The following is a 20508-nucleotide window of genomic DNA, read 5'->3' as shown; positions in this document are numbered from 1 at the left end:
TCACAGTACCAAACATAAAGGTTCCCATGATGCAGAATGCTCCATTTCGCAACCATATTATTGGATTGTTATTTAGTAATGTATTAATGTGTTCATCGCTTTAATGTTGCAGGTGGTGGTGGGATGGTGGGGCTGATTTTAATTACTTTATGGGCTGCTGGGAAGCTTAACCTATAGGAATACATCGTAATAATTGCCTCTGTGGTCTTAACTTGACTATGGTAGCCTATGTCAGGGGTTCTCAACGTTTTTGGCCGGGGACCCCCGGAAATGCTTTGGCAATGTCTCGGGACCCCCGCCCCGCCCCCTCCCGACCCCCAATATAAATTGACTGCTACAATAACCTTAAACCATTTTGGGCGGGAACCCCTTTTGGTGTTTTAAGCATTGTTATAATTTAGCTATTGAAAAATAGCAGATCTACAAGCTCATAGCGCGCCACCGAGTGACGCGCTACGAGCTTGTAGGTCTGCTATTTTTGAAAAATCGTGAAAATAATAATTTGGGGACCCCCTAAAATAATTTGGCGACCCCCCGAGGGGTCGCGACCCACGGGTTGAGAACCCCTGGCCTATGTTAACCCATTTAGGACAGGAACGCATCTGTGTCACCGTTATAGCTTTGAACCACTTTAACCATTATTTTAAACTGCAGCTGTTGAAAAATAGCAGATATACAAGCTCAATCTACATAGAAACGTAGGTTTTTCAGAAAACTGTCAGGATTTAGAAGACATTTGTAGAATCTGGTCTCAGTCCTAAATGGGTTAATGACTATGTTAATGTAGATGGCACTGACTATACACCAAAGTCCTGATGTCACTCGCTCATCCCCTGGTTCATGGAAGTTTTTCTCTATGGAGAATAACATTGGGTCATATTAAAATCGTCTCATATAAGAATTGTGGTCCAAACATAAAGAAACTGTCCCGGCGATATTGTCGGGGAGGTGGCTCTGTATCGTTTACAATTTAACTAATTCAGCAGCAATAACATTAGCGTTTTCTCTCAGTCAGTTGATTTTTCATATCCATATTAGTGAAACGGCCTGGATGATTTGTTTATTTTTCAAACACAGTTCTTATATGAGGCGATCTAAAATCCCCCTATGGGGATTACAAAATACATGAACTTGTGGACTTGTAGCGCCCTCTACTGATATTGACGTCAGACTTCGGTGCTATGGTGCTGACTATGGTACTGACTATGGTGCTGACTATATTAATGATATGGTGCTGACTATGTTAATGATATGGTACTGACTATGTTAATGATATGGTGCTGACTATATTAATGATATGGTGCTGACTATGTTAATGATATGGTGCTGACTATGTTAATGATATGGTGCTGACTATATTAATGATATGGTGCTGACTATATTAATGATATGGTACTGACTATGTTAATGATATGGTGCTGACTATATTAATGATATGGTGCTGACTATGTTAATGATATGGTGCTGACTATATTAATGATATGGTGCTGACTATGTTAATGATATGGTGCTGACTATGTTAATGATATGGTGCTGACTATGTTAATGATATGGTGCTGACTATGTTAATGATATGTTACTGACTATGTTAATGATATGGTGCTGACTATGTTAATGATATGGTGCTGACTATGTTAATGATATGTTACTGACTATGTTAATGATATGGTGCTGACTATGTTAATGATATGGTGCTGACTATGTTAATGATATGGTGCTGACTATGTTAATGATATGGTGCTGACTATGTTAATGATATGGTGCTGACTATGTTAATGATATGGTGCTGACTATGTTAATGATGCTTACTATGGTTAGATACATGGTACTAACTATGTTAATGACAAAGTACATTTTGATACCAATACTTCTAAGTGAATGTCAGACATTTACTTATAACCAACTTGTATTGCAGTATTGATATGACGTGAGTACTTTTTCCACCACTGTTTGCACTCACCTGATAAGAAGTTGTCCGACTCACACCAGTAGCACTCGTGTCCGTCACAGCTGACACAGTTGTCATCACATGGAACACAGGTCATGTCCTCCTCCACGCTGTAAGTCTTAGCCGGGCAGTGCTTGTAGCAGCCATCCTGAAAGCTAATAGCAACAATGGAGACACTCATCCATACTTAATCGTATGGTGTAACCATGCCGGAAATAGCCGATCTGCAAGCACACAGCGAGTCGAGGCTGTGTTCGGACTCGACTCGCTAGGCTATTTTAGACGGAGTAAAAGGTAAAGGGTCATTATAAATAACCCTGTAGTTAGTTTGCCTATACAGATTAAGTGTAAAATCACGGCAGGGTGAGCTCAAAGTGTGATGAAAGCAATACAGTTGCAGCAGAATGAAATTGATAAGGGGTGCGTTAGGTTTACATTGTGCCAATGTGCAAGCATTGACAGTCAACAGTATGCTTGGGATAATGGGGAGTTCGGAGTTCAATTCCTGGCCGAGTCATACCAAAGACTATACAAAGGTACCCATTGCCTCCCTGCTTGGCACTCTAGCATCAAGGTTTAGATTGGGGTTAAGTCCGTTAAGACATTCTAGTGTCACATCCAGGAGGTGCACTTGTACATCAAGCTGTCTCACGCTACAGAAACAGGAGATGGGCTCCCAAGGCTACTTACTTACTTACTTGCACATTGGCACAGCTAATTCTAACACACGCCCATTATTAATTGTATTAGCTGCGGCTGCGTTACTGACATCGTGGCCCTTCTATAATTCTTTACATCAGGGGTTCTCAACGTTTTTGGCCGGGGACCCCCGAAAATGCTTTGGCAACGTCTCGGGACCCCCGCCCCGCCCCCTCCCGACCCCCAATATAAATTGACTGCTACAATAACCTTAAACCATTTTGGGCGGGAACCCCTTTTGGTGTTTTAAGCATTGTTATAATTTAGCTATTTAAAAATAGCAGATCTACAAGCTCATAGCGCGCCACCGAGTGGCGCGCTACGAGCTTGTAGGTCTGCTATTTTTGAAAAATCGTGAAAAAACAATTAAAAAATAAATCTTTTTTTTTTTTTTTTTTGAAAATAATTTGGGGACCCCCTAAAATAATTTGGCGACCCCCCGAGGGGTCGCGACCCACGGGTTGAGAACCCCTGCTTTACATGTACAAGAAAACAAACTACAAAATCGGCTTTAGCAGCTGCAGTGAACAGAGAGGTAATAGGGTCAAACCACGCAGGAAGGCAAGATCACACACGGGCAAAGTGAGGGCACACAGTCTTACTTGTAAAAGCCCTCTTTGCAGGACAGGCAGTGCCTGGGGTTATCTGTTGAACACAGACAGACAAACTCAGCGCTCCCTCCAGGCACAACCACCACCAGCAGCCCTTCAACACCACCCACCTCCACACACACATTTGCAGAGGAGGTTTGGTCTGGAAGAGAGGCCTTGTTCAGGTGTGACCGTGTGAAATAGTATTAATATTTAACTGTGACTTACACAGCACACATTTCCTGCAGCCTTCCTCACAGGCCATGCAGTCATCATACTCGGGGTCTTCCACTTCACCTGACAGATGCGAGAGAGAGAGAGAGAGAGAATGTAAGAGTAGATGAGCTAGGACAGGAAAGGACAGTGTGCTGCTTTGAGAATATTATATCTAAAATTAGTAAATTACACTTACTTAAAGCTCCAATCCATAACTTATTTGAATTTGTATGGTGACCTATGTGTATGGTAAAGAAAGCTACTACTATAACTAGCACATACAGTGACTGGAGGTGGTCTCCCCACTCTACACTTCGAGACATTTATTTTCCGTTTCCCTTTACCTCATGCGAGCGGTAGAGATTTGGTCGCCCAAGCAACAGACCCGGGTATGATTCCCGGGTAGGAGGACATTAAACTAAGAAAAGTAAAACCTATAATAGCTTCTCTGCACAACTGCAGTCCCAGCTTCTCAAAGGGGGCATATTTTACCCATTCCCTGTACCAGTTCATTTTCCCATAGCTTTGTTTGATTTCATACTGTATGTGATTACTGTTCAAATATGCTGCCAAGCCAATTAAACAAAGCTATGAGGAAAAAGGAACCGTAACAGGAAATGGTGGGCATGCCACCTTCAGGGAAATGGGACTATAGTTGTGCAATGTGCACAGATCCTATTTATGCTCCGATGTGCGACAGTGTTGCGTGACAATAGCGTAACTATTGCCACAAGCTACTGTTATGGTCACAAGCTACTGTTATAGTCACAAGCTACTGTTATAGTCACAAGCTACCGTTATAGCCACAAGCTACTGTTATAGTCACAAGCTACTGTTATAGTCACAAGCTACTGTTATAGTCACAAGCTACTGTTATAGTCACAAGCTACTGTTATAGTCACAAGCTACTGTTATAGTCACAAGCTGTTAGTCACAAGCTACTGTTATAGCCACAAGCTACTGTTATAGCCACAAGCTACTGTTATAGTCACAAGCTACTGTTATAGTCACAAGCTACTGTTATAGTCACAAGCTACTGTTATAGTCACAAGCTACTGTTATAGTCACAAGCTACTGTTATAGTCACAAGCTGTTAGTCACAAGCTACTGTTATAGCCACAAGCTACTGTTATAGTCACAAGCTACTGTTATAGCCACAAGCTACTGTTATAGTCACAAGCTGTTAGTCACAAGCTACTGTTATAGCCACAAGCTACTGTTATAGCCACAAGCTACTGTTATAGTCACAAGCTACTGTTATAGTCACAAGCTACTGTTATAGTCACAAGCTACAGTTATAGTCACAAGCTACTGTTATAGTCACAAGCTACTGTTATAGTCACAAGCTACTGTTATAGTCACAAGCTACTGTTATAGTCACAAGCTACAGTTGTAGTCACAAGCTACTGTTATAGCCACAAGCTACTGTTATAGTCACAAGCTACTGTTATAGTCACAAGCTACAGTTATAGTCACAAGCTACTGTTATAGTCACAAGCTACTGTTATAGTCACAAGCTACAGTTATAGTCACAAGCTACTGTTATAGCCACAAGCTACTGTTATAGTCACAAGCTACAGTTATAGTCACAAGCTACTGTTATAGCCACAAGCTACTGTTATAGCCACAAGCTAGTGCTACTGTTATAGTCACAAGCTACTGTTATAGCCACAAGCTACTGTTATAGTCACAAGCTACTGTTATAGTCACAAGCTGCTGTTATAGTCACAAGCTACTGTTATAGTCACAAGCTGCTGTTATAGTCACAAGCTACTGTTATAGCCACAAGCTACTGTTATAGCCACAAGCTACTGTTATAGTCACAAGCTACTGTTATAGTCACAAGCTACTGTTATAGCCACAAGCTACTGTTATAGCCACAAGCTACTGTTATAGTCACAAGCTACCGTTATAGTCACAAGCTACTGTTATAGTCACAAGCTACTGTTATAGTCACAAGCTGCTGTTATAGTCACAAGCTGCTGTTATAGTCACAAGCTACTGTTATAGTCACAAGCTACTGTTATAGTCACAAGCTACTGTCACAAGCTACTGTTATAGTCACAAGCTACTGTTATAGTCACAAGCTACTGTTATAGTCACAAGCTACTGTGTTATAGTCACAAGCTACTGTTATAGTCACAAGCTACTGTTATAGTCACAAGCTGCTGTTATAGTCACAAGCTACTGTTATAGTCACAAGCTACTGTTATAGTCACAAGCTACTGTTATAGTCACAAGCTACTGTTATAGCCACAAGCTAATGTTATAGCCACAAGCTTATACTGTATGTTGTCTATTTTCATTGCACGACGCCGTCATGCAATGGAATGTGGGCTTAAAATGGTAAATGGTGCATTTATATAGCACCATTATCCAAGGCGCTTTACATAGATTGTGCAAAACATTCACCCATTCACACACACATTCATACACCGATTGCGGCGGAAGCCATGCAAGGTACCAACCAGCACATCGGGAGCAATTTGGGGTTCAGTGTCTTGCCTAAGGACACTTCAACATGTAGACAGGAGGAGCCGGGATTCGAACCGCCGACCCATGGATCATTGGACGACCTGCTCTACCTCTTGAGCCACAGTCGCCCATTAGAACCGTTAAAGCATATTTTAGATTTTAACGTTGGCTATTCAAAAATAGCCAACGAAAACTACTGGTTTAGAAACCATTTGGCTTAACTGGTGTTATTCCTCACCTTCTCCACACTCCAGCTTGGTGCACACTCCACTAGAGAGGTAGTAGGATGAGTTACAGCGGAGACAGCGCTCCAGGCTGGTGCACAGCGTGCACTGCTCCGAACACGGCTCGCAGGTCATCTCAGTGGTGTGGTAGAGTGCTTCAGGACAAGCATCTACGCACTGGTCTTTATACAGGTAACGCTCCATCCCAAACTTATCTGAGGCAGAAAGAATAATGTTGATGAAACCATTGTAGAGCTCGAACCATGCCAAATGTTGGGGGTCAGATGCCGATCCCGATTTTGGAGGGTCCCCAAAACACAGATTACCGATGTTTTCACCGATTATATTATGTCAGCAAATCTTTAGAATCAATTTGAAGAACTTGCATTTGATTAGTTTAAGTAAGTAAGCCTTGCTGAGCCATGTGGCCCATAGGGCAGGAACCTATCTCCTGTTTCCGTATTGTAATGCAGCTCGATGTACAAGTAGGCTGGACATGACGCTATTGTCACAGCAGGGACTTACCCCCAATCCAATTGATGCTGAGTGTCAGACAAGGAGGCATTAGGTCCCATTTTGGGACCCAATGCCTTCTTTGGTATGACCTTCTTTGACCTCCCAGTCTCAGGGTGAACACTCTTTAATTGATATGCAAACCAGCAATATTATAATTCTAATATAATAGATAAGAAACACACAAAGTTTTCTTGGTGTTTTTTGGGCTCCCCTATGTATTTTCTATCCCCACAAATACGCAATTTTGAACAATCAGGCTTTCTCAGGGGCTTTTATGGAAATTGCTCTCAGGAACAGCTCAACTGATTTGGTCATATAATACGCGTGATGTCATCTCTATCATCCTACTTTGTATAATTCCGCCTCCTCTTCAGTCTTCAGTTCCAAATTAGCATTTCCACTTTGTTTACAATGTCCGCCATTGTTGATTTTCCAAGCTGGCATGGAATGGAAACAAGCCTGGGTTTATCTAGCATTAGTATTATAATGACTCAAAGATACAATACTTTGCATATCAGCACCCCCACCACCTCAGGACATTGTGGTACTGCAGCTAAGACTGCTTCAGAAGCCAGAAAGAAATGACATGGACTGGTTATATCAGAGTGGTGATTTAGGCTCAAACCATTAGAAATACGTTTGAGGGATAGAAACAATATGATATTAAATATTAAAAACAGTTTTAAAATGCATGTTGTAGTTCCTTTAAGAGTCCATAGACTTGTCTGCCACATGACGTCACGACTCGAGTGTGTGTGTGTGTGTGTGTGTGGGGGGGCTTGCTGATATTTGGGGGAGCATGAATAAGACAACCATTGAATGTCCACAGGCTAGGCTGCCACATGACCTAATGTCTGTCTGACAATTGGCAAGATATATCAGGCTGGCTCTAATCCAATGATGTGGATGCCATCTCTCTACCTCTACCTAAACTGTATAATCCCTATTGCTACTGTAGCCTACATTTCTGCTGTTCTTCGTGTCTCTCTCTCCAACATGCACCTGCACCCATTACTACAAGTGTCAGTGTTTTTTTTCATTTTTTTTCAAGCACCCCCAGTTTGATACGCAACAGGAGCTGGCTGAAATAGCAGCCGGACCTAATTAGAACCATGAATAATTGAGTTGGGTTGTAAGCAGGTTCCACATACTGTATCCATGGTGTCGTTGTTAGTTTAGTTGTCATTTACACCAGAAATTGTACTGTGTATATATGGATGCATTTGTTCATGATTTTATGGCACGTACGCACGCACGCACGCACGCACGCACGCACGCACGCACGCACGCACGCACGCACGCACGCACAGAGGACCAAGGACACTCCAAGGACACGGAAATATGTTTTATCCCTTTGACAGATACAATTATGTTTATGTATAGATCTTGTCAATAAAGATGTCAGTCAATCGATCCTTAGGCCACAGACCCCATATTGATATAATTATTTATCTCTGGGAGCCGAATCTACACTGTCATTGATTGATTGATTGATTGATTGAAGTATTTATTAACAGTTTGCAGAATTACAGTACATTTCAAGCACAACTCAATACAAAAACTGTTAACTGTGAGTGGACGACCCAATAAAGCACTACACTTGTTTACAAGAGGGTCCACCTTATTCAATTCATCATAACTCGTAATTAACATCATAATTCGTCAAGCCCTCTGTGTTAATAATTGAACTCTGAGAGTGTACAAATGGAACCAAATGGACCCGTAAACACTCACAGAGTTACAGACTCATAAGGGTCTGCATGTTACAGTATAAGTAAAGACAAGAACCACAGCAAATGAATGGCATGCACCTCACCAGTATCACAGCTGGTGCAGCTGGCAGCAGCTGCATCCATGCAGGTGGCACAGGTGTGGTCACACAGGTGGCACTGTCCACCTGACTGGTACTTCCCCTTGGCACACTCTGGCACACAGCGACCCTCGTCTAGAGCCCTAGAGAGCACGGAGAAAAACAAATGATTTGTTCGTGTGGGGGTGAGGGGGCATTTTCAAGCGACAGTGGGGACTGGGGAGAGAGAGAAATATATATTACAAAATGTATGTTTCGGGTGAATTATAAAAAGATCGCAGGATGATTCGTTAGTCGTTTGCTAACTTCCGGTTCACGATCCTGGGGTAATTTTCGCCTTAAAATAAGCATCCGACCGTGGCAAAGGGAGAACAGGGGGCGAAATAATTCTGGCATTAAATTAGTTTAGTACAGTACTGGATGGTGAATTGAATGTACTTTCCGCCACTGCCTCTGAGCCAGGCGTCACAAACCCAGGCCCAACTCACCATGAAGAAGCACAGCTGACGCAGTCCTGGGCGCGTGGCCCCGTGCACTTTGCACAAGTCTTATCACACTGATGACATCTCCCACTGCCGTCCTGATACTCTCCTGCTGCATGGGAACAATACAGCAGCATGGTTTGAGCGCTAACTTAAAGCTGCAAGCCATCACTTTTACTAGTGACTAAAAGAGTAAACCCATTAAAACAAGGAAAGCATGTGTGTTTTTAGAAAACCCTTAGGACAGTTGTTTAGAACAGTGATTCTCAAAAATTACTATTTTGTTTTACATAATTTATTTTATATTGATGTTATATTAATCAATTAAATCTGTTAGTGTTTTGACCACAATGGGGCATTGCAATTGCAATATCGTTACAGCCCACCAGTGGTTCGTAGACCACCCACAGGTTGAGAAGATTAACTATTATGCCTACTAGTGGCAGCGTGCACAAGAAATATGGCACTGAATGGTCCAGAGGTTTGCGAGATTAGCCATGGACAACTGACAAACATGTATGCACGCACACACGCACACGCACACGCACACGCACACGCACACACACACACACACACACACACACACACACACACACACACACACACACACACACACACACAGGGGTGAAACATAATCTTCCCCCTTGCCTTCAGTCTGGCGGAGATAAATATCAATAATATGGTCCCGCTAATCCCATCACAAACATCATCAATCTTTGTTTGTTTCTTTGTTTCTCCGATATACATTTCAATCCATATTCTAAACAGGAACAGCCGAACGTGTCTCTGTCGGGTTGAAACCTTGTATGTCCAAAACAGTTGCTTTTTCAGGATTCAAATTCAAAAGTAGCAAAGCGAGCTTGTGGATCTGCTACTTTTGACAATATACTATTAAGCTACTTTTGTGTGACACTGTCATATAACTTAATATAAAACAAGGCGTCAATATTAGATACAAGGTTTCCACCCAACAGCCATGATGCACTGCACCACGTCGGAAACCGGAGCGTAAGTGTAGTTGTTGTGTTGTTAGGTGTTATCTGACCGTTTCCACACACAGTGGTGACCACACACACTCCCTCCTGGAGGGTGTGACCAGCAGAACAGCTGCTGCAGTTCCCCCTGCCCGCTCCTACGCAGGTGGCACAGCTGGTATCACATCTGAGGAGGAGAACGCACACACACACACACACACATGCACGCATACACGCACGGACACACACACACACACACACACACACACACACACACACACACACACACACACACACACACACACACACACACACAGACGTGTATGTTTTAAATTGTATTACATACACATTTGTAACCCTATAAACCTAAATACTAAATACTGTTACGCGCCACTTTGACACGCTTTGAGCTTGTAGATCGGACATTTTTGGTGTGAGATGCCAGCATACAACTAAGTATAAATCAGGTATTACTCCATCCCTAAGCTATGCCTAAACCAAACTGCAGCTTTGTAAGCCTATCAATATGTAAGTAAGCCTTACCATAAAACAACAATTTCTCTTGTGAGGACGAGGATGAAAGTTGTCCTCACAAAATGTCTCTCAAATTCTACTACACTTGTGGGGACGCACACGCGCACGCACAGAAGTCAACGATCCCACTATGGCTGTGGCCATCGACAGATAAACAGACCTGTACACAGACACACACCAGTAGGCTCACCTCCTACAAACCCGCTGACCCTCCACTATCTCTGGGTTTGGCTCCACAGCATAGAAACTGGCACTGCAGGACGGCACGCACCTCCACTCTTCCATCAAGTATCCCTCTGCACACTGCTTACACGACTCCACGCCCTCCCCTGATCAGTGGTGGAATAAAGTACACACATGTTTTACTTAAGTAAAAGTATAAATTTTGCAATGCAGAAATACTTTGTACAAAGTACTCATTATGCAGAATGTCTCATCTCAAGTTTTCAAACGTATAAAAAAGCTTTTGAAACGGCCGTGAATTTCAGTGAAATAGGACTGAAGTGGGTAATCGTATGTGCTGTAATAATCAGTGTTGTCAAAGTTACTCATGAACAGTAATGTATTACTTATACTACTTATTACTTTAAAAAAAGTAATATAGTTACACTATTTATTACTCCCTGCCAAAAGTAACTACAGTAGTTACTTATTACTTTACTTATAGAGGGCATGCTTAAAGTGAATGGCACATCGAGTGGCAAATGTGAGTTTAACATTGTTTAACTTTGTTTAATGCAATCAGATAGGACTTTTCTGTTTGGATGCATGGGTTGTCAAGGCCAGAAAGTAGTTTTTTGCCAGTCAGTAGGCATTCCCCCATAACTTCCGGGTTTGATGATGATGTCACACGCATACCCTCTACACGCATATTACTTTTTTTCTATCCCCCAGTAATTGCATCTTTTGTCCCCAAAAGTCTTACTTTGCATTTTCAACATTAGCCCCCATTCTGCATTGTTTATTTATTGAAAAGTGTACTGTATAGTGTACACCACACCTTGTTCCCTATATGCACAACTTGCAGCGGACAATAATATTCATCTCGTCTTTATCGCGAACATACTCAAAATAATGCGAATACTTCCAAGTAGTGAATGAAACGCTTCCTCCATGTTTAGTTTGTTTACTTCTCTTGCAGTTTAACAACACGAGTCACACACTAGTTTCTTGTTCCGCGTTCCGGACGGTTTGAGGCCTGCCCTTCTGCATCCCATACTTCACACGTACCGAAAGTAACTAGTTACATTACTAGTTACTGGAAAAAAGTAATAATATTACTGAAAGTAATATATTACTTTAGTTACTTGACAACACTAGTAATCATAATAAAAATCTACATTGTAACTATACCAAAGTGTTCATATTGTAGTGGAGTAAAAGTTCAATATTTGTATCTGAGATGTAGAAGTATTTGAATGTAGTATTGGAAATTGGAATTACTCAAGTAAAGTACAAAATTGTAATAAGTACAGTACGTAAGTAAATCTACTACGTTTCCACCTGCCCCTGATCACACAATGCACAAAAGTACACATACATTGTTAACACAGTTAACTATGGAATTGTGCATTTCCCGTCAGTGTGTCGGGGTGAGAGAGCACGTGACATCATGTGACATCATCAGGGATGGAGCACGTGACATCATGTGACATCATCAGGGATGGAGCACGTGACATCACGTGACATCATCAGGCACAACCCAAACCACCTCTGCTACCATAGTGTCCTATTGCTTTAAATGAAAACTGAGGATTTGACAGTGTGTATATATACTGTAGCTGTCAAACCCTTTTAATTTGAGACACTCCTGACCTCTTGACCTCTCTCACCTGCACAGGAAGCGCAGGCCTGGTGGCACGGCTGACAGGTGTTGTCCAGCTTACTGTGGTAGAAGCCTGGAGCACAGCTCCGCAGGCAGCGGTTCCCCTGCAGACTGCAGAGAGAGAGAGAGAGAGAGAGAGAGGGAGAGAGAGAGAGAGAGGGGTCACACGTCACTCTGTGACACACAGCCAGTCCTGGCTGTGACTCACTTCCATTAGACTGCAGGCTCAGGTTTCCACACCACTACGGTATAAATTAAAGATTGCTGTACTGTATTCATTAAATCTATTCAGTAAACTTGATCAGACGACCTGACATAATGAGGAATTACTTCATATGAATTACTAATTTATACTAACACTAATTCATGGTGATGGCGGTGTGGAGAAGCATTGAATTTATAGTTTCCCCTGGTGGGAGTACAGTACAGTATTTCTTTGACTTTTTTACTGTGATGGTGAATACAGAGCCAACCACTTTCAACCCGGTGTACCTATTTTGGGCATGTATAGTAATTAATCAAAAAATTATAATAAATCATTTCCAAAAATGTGTAACCTACATTTTCCAAATTTAAAGAAATAACTTGTGAGCTGGTAGAATGGCTATTGTCACTATTAAACATACAACAAAGTACATAGATCTTAATAACTTACACCCTATACTGTATATACCTATTTTTTGCCTATTATATACCCAGAATAGGGATGCTAGCGTATACATGGTTAATTCAAAACCCTCTATACTTACTGCAGTATAGTTGACCGGGCTGCAGCTCCGACAAATGCGTTGTGAGCTTGTAGATGTGCTATGTTTGACAAATGTCCCCCCCCCCTGAATAGGGATGCTATAGGGTTCCGGTGGTTTATAAAGGTATCAGAGGTTTATCTGATGTTATTATGGGTGCGCATGGCAGAGTGTGCATGGAATCTTGATAGCTGGAGGAGCTATATTTACCAAGCGTTTAAGTACCAACACAGAATGGGTCTTTACCTTGTGCCTGTTCTGCATTCTGTGCAGATGCTGGGGGATGTGCACTTCAAGCAGTTTTCATTGCACTTCCTGCACGTATTCACATCTGTGGGGAAATCCGACAATACACACAGCGATTAATCTTTTTCACTCACACACGGAGGCACACACGCAGGCACGCACGCACGCACGCACGCACGCACGCACGCACGCACGCACGCACGCACGCACGCACGCACGCACGCACGCACGCACGCACACACACACACACACACACACACACACACACACACACACACACACACACACACACACACACACACACACACACACACACACTGCAGTTACATAAACAAACCATTCAATAGCGAGATCACGTTCGTCTGCATTCAAGGAGCCTCATATATTAGTGAGCATAGGCATAAATACTGGACGGTAAAAATGATAAAGTGAATGATAACAAATTGAATCTTAAATCAAACATTTACAATTTAGGCATTTAGCAAATGCTCTTATACAGTGTTAGATCAACGTGTCGCTTTGCAAGCAGCTGGCAAAAACTAACTAAAAGAATCCATTGATGCATTCAAGGGCATATCATAACCCTGCATTAAAGGTATATTCAGTGATTTCACTTAATTCAAATATCACGTATTCTTTCTTATTTTTTGGATAATCCTCCCTACTATAAAGTGTGCTGACCATATAAGGAGTTCCTCCCTGTCCCCAGTGAGCCCCTGGGGTCAAAAAACCCTAGTTTCGGTTTGGGCTTTGGGTGGCAAAGCTTTCATCCAATCAGGATGAGAGAGGCCTTCCTCCAATCATGATCGAGTGGGGCGGGCCTTGGTGTGTGTGCTGTTGGTCTGTTGTACTTCCCTCACTGTAGAGCGTGTGCATGTGCACATCTTGTTACCAGGGCGGACTGTTTTTTTCTCCAAATCACCCAAATCACTGAATGCTCCTTTAAGACTTTGAGGCCGATTCTACAAATGCCTTCTAAATGAGTAGCTTTCAAGATGTTTTTTTAATGTTCAAAAATAGCAGATGTACAGTACAAGCTCACAGCGCAGAGCGAAGTGACGTGCTTTGAGCTTGTATATGTTATATGATACACTTGCATATGTAGTTTTCATGTGGCTGCTACCGTGGCCAGGTCTCTCTTGTAAAAGAGATTTCTGGTAGACTTCCTGGCGAAAAATAAAACAAGATAACAGATCACGTCACACATTGAAATAGTAGAGGTATATCCAACCCAAAACAATAGGTATCCAACCATGGTCCAGGTAGTAGCCGTCCCCACAGCTGGCCACACAGGTGCCGGTGGCCTCCATCAGGTGCTGTCCAGTCTGGCAGGACGTGCACTGGTCACTGCGGCTGCCCGTGCAGCTCTTACAGGCCGAGTAGCACCTCTTGCACCGGCGGCGGTCGCCCCAGAACCCCACGGGACACTCGGACACACACGTCCTGCATAGAGAGAGAGAGGGGCCACAGAGTGAAGGAGAAAGGCAGGCAGTGATGGAAGAAGTACTCTCGTGTTTTACTTCTCTGTTAAAGGAGCATTCAGTGATTTGGGTGATTTGAAAAACCACCCAGTCCGCCCGGTAACAAAATGTGCACATGCACACGCTCTACAGTGGGGGGAAGTGCAACAGCATGTGCACCAAGGCCCGCCCCCACACATGATTGGAGGAAGTCCCCTCTCATCCTGATTGGATGAAGGCTTTGCCACCCGCCACCAAAACTGAAACTAGGGTTTTTTGACCCCAGGGGCTCACTGGGGACAGGGAGGAACTCCTTATATGGTCAGCACACTCTATAGTAGGGAGGATTATCCAAATAAAAAGAAAAAACAAGTGATATTTGAATGAAGCGAAATCACTGAATATACCTTTAAAAGTAGCAATCCCGCATTCAAAATGTAGTTGAGTAAAATTACAAAAATATTGCCACCGAAAGCTACAAAGTAATTAATAAAGTTGTCATATAGTGGAGTAAAAGTAAAATATTTGCGTCTGAGTTATAGTGGTGTAGAAGTAAAAGTATTGAACGTTGTAAATAATACATCAAATTGCCCATTTAAACCTGGAAGTTGGAACCCCTATACGTAACTAGTAACTACTATTAACTACTACTAACTATACCTTACAATCCGGGAACCCTTTTTGGGGTTGTTGTTGTAGTAGTAGTAGTATAGTAGGCAACATAGCAACATACATCTTTTGTAATTTTTGAATAAATATTTGAAGTATTTCCAGAAAACTTAGGTCAGGATTTAGAAGGCATTTTCAGAATCGGCCTCAGGTATAAATGGTTACAGTACTTGAGTAAATGTACTTAGTTACTTAGGATAGTAAGTGCGGCAGAACAGACACCCTGATGCAGCAGGATGGGATTGTCCTGGTATCAAATCCAATTAATCTGTTACTTTTCTGATTGATCGAATAATCAAAAAGAGTATTTTTTGGATAATTATTTTTGGAAACCTCTGCCCTACCTGATTGAATCCTGAAAGGCGATTCACCCGACAGAGACGATATGAATCAATGAATCAATTAGGATTAATTCTTATTTATAATCAATTAAATAGATTAGTCAGATACTCAGATTAACCACATAAGCCCTATTTTATACATTGTCGCAGGCTACAACGAACGCGGTCATACACAAATAATTTAGCTATTTTGGAGAGAAAAATACAGTATAAACCGATTATTTATATTTTTATATAAATCAATCAGTTGGATTAACTGTTGAAGACCAATAGGCCTACTACTTGTTTTTGGTGCCTACATACGTTTACCATGTTCTGTTTACGTGCACGAACATCCAGATTCAAGGAAGGGTCGTAGTTGAAATTTAAATAAACCAATAAACCTTTATGACGGAGTGAAAATAACAGGTTTCATCGCATCCCGATGTGACCTTGTAGGTTGTCTATTTTCACTAGTTTGGTCCCGGGGAAACATCCCATTTGGTTTAGGAATCCACTGCCCTATGGCAGTGAGAATGATATCAGTGGAACACTGAACTACTGTCGATGAATCTTACGCCATGTTGATGGAATCTGATTCGAAGTGCTCTTGAGAGACTAGAGTGCTTCCATAACAAAGTGTTCAGCCATGTGCATTGATCAATGAGCAGTCCCAGATGTGTGCTTCTTCATGTATGTAATCATTATTGAGGAAGGGTTAGTCTAAAGCAATGGTTCTCAAAGTGGTGTCCGGGGACCCCCCAGGGGTCCTTGGGGGGGTTCCAGGAGCGCCAGCAAAATGAGTAAATATATAGCATCAATATCGGTTTAACCACTTTAACCCCAGTTTATACTTCGGCTATTGGAAAATAACAAATTCCTGTCAATTTGGGGGTCCTTGACATGAAAATGTTTGAAAGCTCCAGGTCTAAAGCATGTGCAGTAGCATTATACTCAATATGCATGCAGTATATTGATTAAAAATAACATTTCTATTTTAGGGGCTTGTCATTACAGGCAAAATCATTCAAAGATGTTCACACATTTTCCAAAATAGTTTATAATATGTACAAGCTCAAACAAAGGCTTTATAAGCTTGTAGATTGAGTATTTTCTCTATTAAACATATAAATAGGTGGTTAATATATAAAGTAAAATCGTCATACATTCATTTGTAACATGATCTGCATGCTTACACTACACTGTGTGTGATATGATGGCTCTAACCTTGTGTTGTTCTTGAACTTGAGGAAAAAGTGTAGACACGTGACACACTGCTGGGCGCCGGGCCCCTCGCAGCCATCATCACTGCATTCCGGGTCACAGGGTCCTGGAAGGGCATACCACAGGCATTAGCAGCCAACCATCGTTATGGCAACAGCATCCAAAGTGAAGTTAACTGTTCCAAGAAGTACAATTAATCATTGTCTTTGTTCAGCCGTGATATGACCCGATCACGTGGATTGAGCTGGAAGTTGGAAAGGTTAGCCAACAATAGGATATTTCAAACCTTTCATAACATTTCAAAACATTCCAAAACATCGAAAACGTTTTCCAAAAATATGAAAAATGTTAAACAATTTTAAAAAAATAGCAGGTCCGGCTATTATTTCCGCTATTCCGCGTACAACGAATATTATAGGACTTAAACACCTATTCATACTCCAGTTTTCGGTAATGAGGTGACCACCGCTATCACCGAAAACTACAACATGTTTTTAATAACCAAACGGTGGTCACCGAGACTCGCTCCAGGCAATATGATTGGTCTAGTTGGATAACAAGAGAACAAAGGAATGACAAAGTACAGTATACAGTAGATCAGGCTTTACTCACCGCTGTATTCCTCCGTGAGGTAACTGCCGTCCGGTGTAGTCTCCACTGATCTGGCTTGTTCGTGACGCATGGAATATGGCTGCTCTGAAGTGCCATGAAGCACCAGGGTCCACCACTTCAGTCTCCCCGACAACTCGCTGTCATTTCTGTCCGCAGAGGGAGTATCCCGGATCTCTAAAGTCCACTCGCCCCGCGCCTCCTCTCCCCAGCAGTGTGTTGTCATGAACTCCCAGTCCTTGAAGCCCTCCGCAGAGTGGTCCAGAGGCCTAAACCAAGACACAGCAGCACTGTCACGATACACATTTTACCCTGAGGCCCATTAGCCCGTAACGGTCCATTTGGTTGCTAACTAGCAATTTTGCTGGAAGACTCTTAAAGGACCCCCTGGGGGTCACTGTACCCCACGTTCAGGACCAGTCTACTACTGGAAGTACTGTGACAAAAACAAAAAACAAATCGCCATGAATTCGGGTTTTCAACCCTTTTCATATCAAGGCCCATTATTTACTCTGCAATTGAGCCACGGACCACCGTTTGATGATATTTAGCCTCTCAGAGAGCCATGGACCACCGTTTGATGATATTTAGCCTCTCAGAGAGCCATGGACCACCGTTTGATGATATTTAGCCTCTCAGAGAGCCATGGACCACCGTTTGATGATATTTAGCCTCTCAGAGAGCCATGGACCACCGTTTGATGATATTTAGCCTCTCAGAGAGCCATGGACCACCGTTTGATGATATTTAGCCTCTCAGAGAGCCATGGACCACCGTTTGATGATATTTAGCCTCTCAGAGAGCCATGGACCACCGTTTGATGATATTTAGCCTCAGACCCAAGACTTAGAATATTTTGTTGTCGTTGGATAAGATTTTGTCCACAATTCCATGCTGTATTGACATTGGTACCAGGCGAGATAAGATAACAGGCAAACATTGATCAAAATAAAAATTCTTCTATATTCTCTAATTGTGTAGACTTCTTGTAAATTAAGTAATGCAGATGTTTAACAATAATGTAAAGATCTAAAGGGTTCATTAGGTTACCAACTCTTTTGTTTTGCTGGGGACCACCTGGAACACCCTCAAGGACCACTGGCGGTCCCCGGACCACTAGTTGAAAACCACTGCTGTAGTATCTTACCTGTTAGCGAGCAGCTGAGATGCGGTGCCCGAGGGCGACGTGAGTGTGATGGAAAGGTCGCCGCGGTGGCGGTGGGGGGTGACGGTGGCGCGGACGATGACATGCTCCACATACGCCACGTGCTGCAGGGTGTTGGCAGAGCAGCCTGTGCTCGTATGCACTGACCTCACCACAGAGCCTGGGTGAATGGGCCTGGCATCAAGCACATGCAAACACCGAGGAGGGAGGGGGAGAAGAGAACACGATGAGAGACAGCAAAATAGAGTCAGATGTATTATTTGTCGTACGCCGGTGCTGTCCGCGCAAAATAGACGACAAGCTCACAGTCACATATGGGTCCTTGTTATACTGTAGCCTACCGTGTGTCACTGTCCCTTTGTTAATGATTTCATTCCTCAAAACCCTTTTTTATATATTTTTCCATTACAGAGATAAGACCTACTGTATATTGAGTTGACATGGTCATGATGATTGAAAGCTGATGCCTCTCAAAACACACCTCAAAGTCATGGCAAACGTACTGTAGCCTACCACACTTTATCAAAATGCTAGTCTAAGTCTGATGTTGCCATTCTCATTCAGATTTCTTAATTAAGGTCCACCAAGTCCAATAAATATATGTAGGCCTATGCATAATATACATAATATAAAACTGAGAGCCCCCAGTGCCACAGGGCAGCCTGTGCCCTATAGACAATATAAAGGACCTTGCACATAGACCACACAGCTAAGTCAACTTGATCATTGACAAACCAGCTGGATTGGAAGTGACTCTTCATATATTGTTCAAATCACATTTTTAGTAATTAACACAATGATTCAAAGAGTATACTGTATGTTTATAAGTTTGTCACCTGTCTCTCCTCTGCAGTGCTGGCACTCCTCTCTAGATCGGAGGTGCCAAGTACTGTGGAGGAGGAGGGGTGTTTGTTCCTGTCTGTATTATGTTTGGTCTTTATGTTAGGCCCTGTAAATGAATTGGGCCTGTGAAATATAGTTGAGTGTATGTATATTCCTCTAAACTTTAGAGGAATGTAATCTTCCACATTACTATACTTTAGAGTCTAAAGTATAGTAATGTGGAAGATTACTCATAGTCATAGGCCTTAGTTAGCCGTGTGGTTGAGTTAATTAATTACCACTTACTGATTAGGGCAGGGGTTCTCAACGTTTGTGGCCGGGGACCCCCGGAAATGCTTTGGCAATGTCTCGGGACCCCCGCCCCGCCCCCTCCCGACCCCCAATATAAATTGACTGCTACAATAACCTTAAACCATTTTGGGCGGGAACCCCTTTTGGTGTTTTAAGCATTGTTATAATTTAGCTATTGAAAAATAGCAGATCTACAAGCTCATAGCGCGCCACCGAGTGGCGCGCTACGAGCTTGTAGATCTGCTATTTTAGAAAAATCGTGAAAATAAAATTTAAAATTGTTTTGTTTTTTTTTTTGTTTTTTTAATAATTTGGGGACCCCCTAAAATAATTTGGCGACCCCCCGAGGGGTCGCGACCCACGGGTTGAGAACCCCTGGATTAGGGGATGGTTTGCCCCACCTGTTTAAGAGCAGGATTGCTGCAGGTGGAGGGAGTTCACTCAGTTCAGTATTATTTGAGGCTAGAGACATCAGGGGAGAGCTGCGAGCCAGGGCCTCATTGAAGGAGAAAAAGCCTGTAACAGTTCCTGTTTGTTTTCTTGAGTATGGTTTTCAAGTGTTCATTTAGTTGTTTCTGGAACGTTTACTTTTGGCCAGCATTATTTATTTTTGTACTTTGTCGCCAGCTTGCACTGTCTAAG

General features: G+C 42.5%; 1 protein-coding gene across 1 annotated transcript in view; it reads right to left on the bottom strand.

Moving 5' to 3' along the window:
• pcsk5a (proprotein convertase subtilisin/kexin type 5a) overlaps positions 1 to 20508 on the bottom strand; it is a gene marked incomplete at both ends in the record, with an annotated part of 50137 nt that overhangs the window by 13713 nt on the left and 15916 nt on the right. Inside the window, 14 exons of the mRNA XM_079524020.1 lie at positions 1961 to 2103; positions 3250 to 3292; positions 3466 to 3534; positions 6167 to 6367; positions 8485 to 8621; positions 8967 to 9072; positions 10006 to 10121; positions 10659 to 10797; positions 12301 to 12404; positions 13286 to 13370; positions 14538 to 14728; positions 16962 to 17064; positions 17571 to 17836; positions 18715 to 18906. Of these exons, the coding sequence (XP_079380146.1) occupies positions 1961 to 2103; positions 3250 to 3292; positions 3466 to 3534; positions 6167 to 6367; positions 8485 to 8621; positions 8967 to 9072; positions 10006 to 10121; positions 10659 to 10797; positions 12301 to 12404; positions 13286 to 13370; positions 14538 to 14728; positions 16962 to 17064; positions 17571 to 17836; positions 18715 to 18906 (1895 nt within the window). The remainder of the gene's footprint in view (positions 1 to 1960; positions 2104 to 3249; positions 3293 to 3465; positions 3535 to 6166; positions 6368 to 8484; positions 8622 to 8966; positions 9073 to 10005; positions 10122 to 10658; positions 10798 to 12300; positions 12405 to 13285; positions 13371 to 14537; positions 14729 to 16961; positions 17065 to 17570; positions 17837 to 18714; positions 18907 to 20508) is intronic.

This window comes from Electrona antarctica (assembly GCF_951216825.1).
Source record: "Electrona antarctica genome assembly, chromosome: 16".
In the NCBI taxonomy this organism is placed as follows: domain Eukaryota; kingdom Metazoa; phylum Chordata; class Actinopteri; order Myctophiformes; family Myctophidae; genus Electrona; species Electrona antarctica.
Note: the sequence above shows the minus strand (reverse complement) of the source record. Positions and strands in the feature narration are given on the sequence as shown.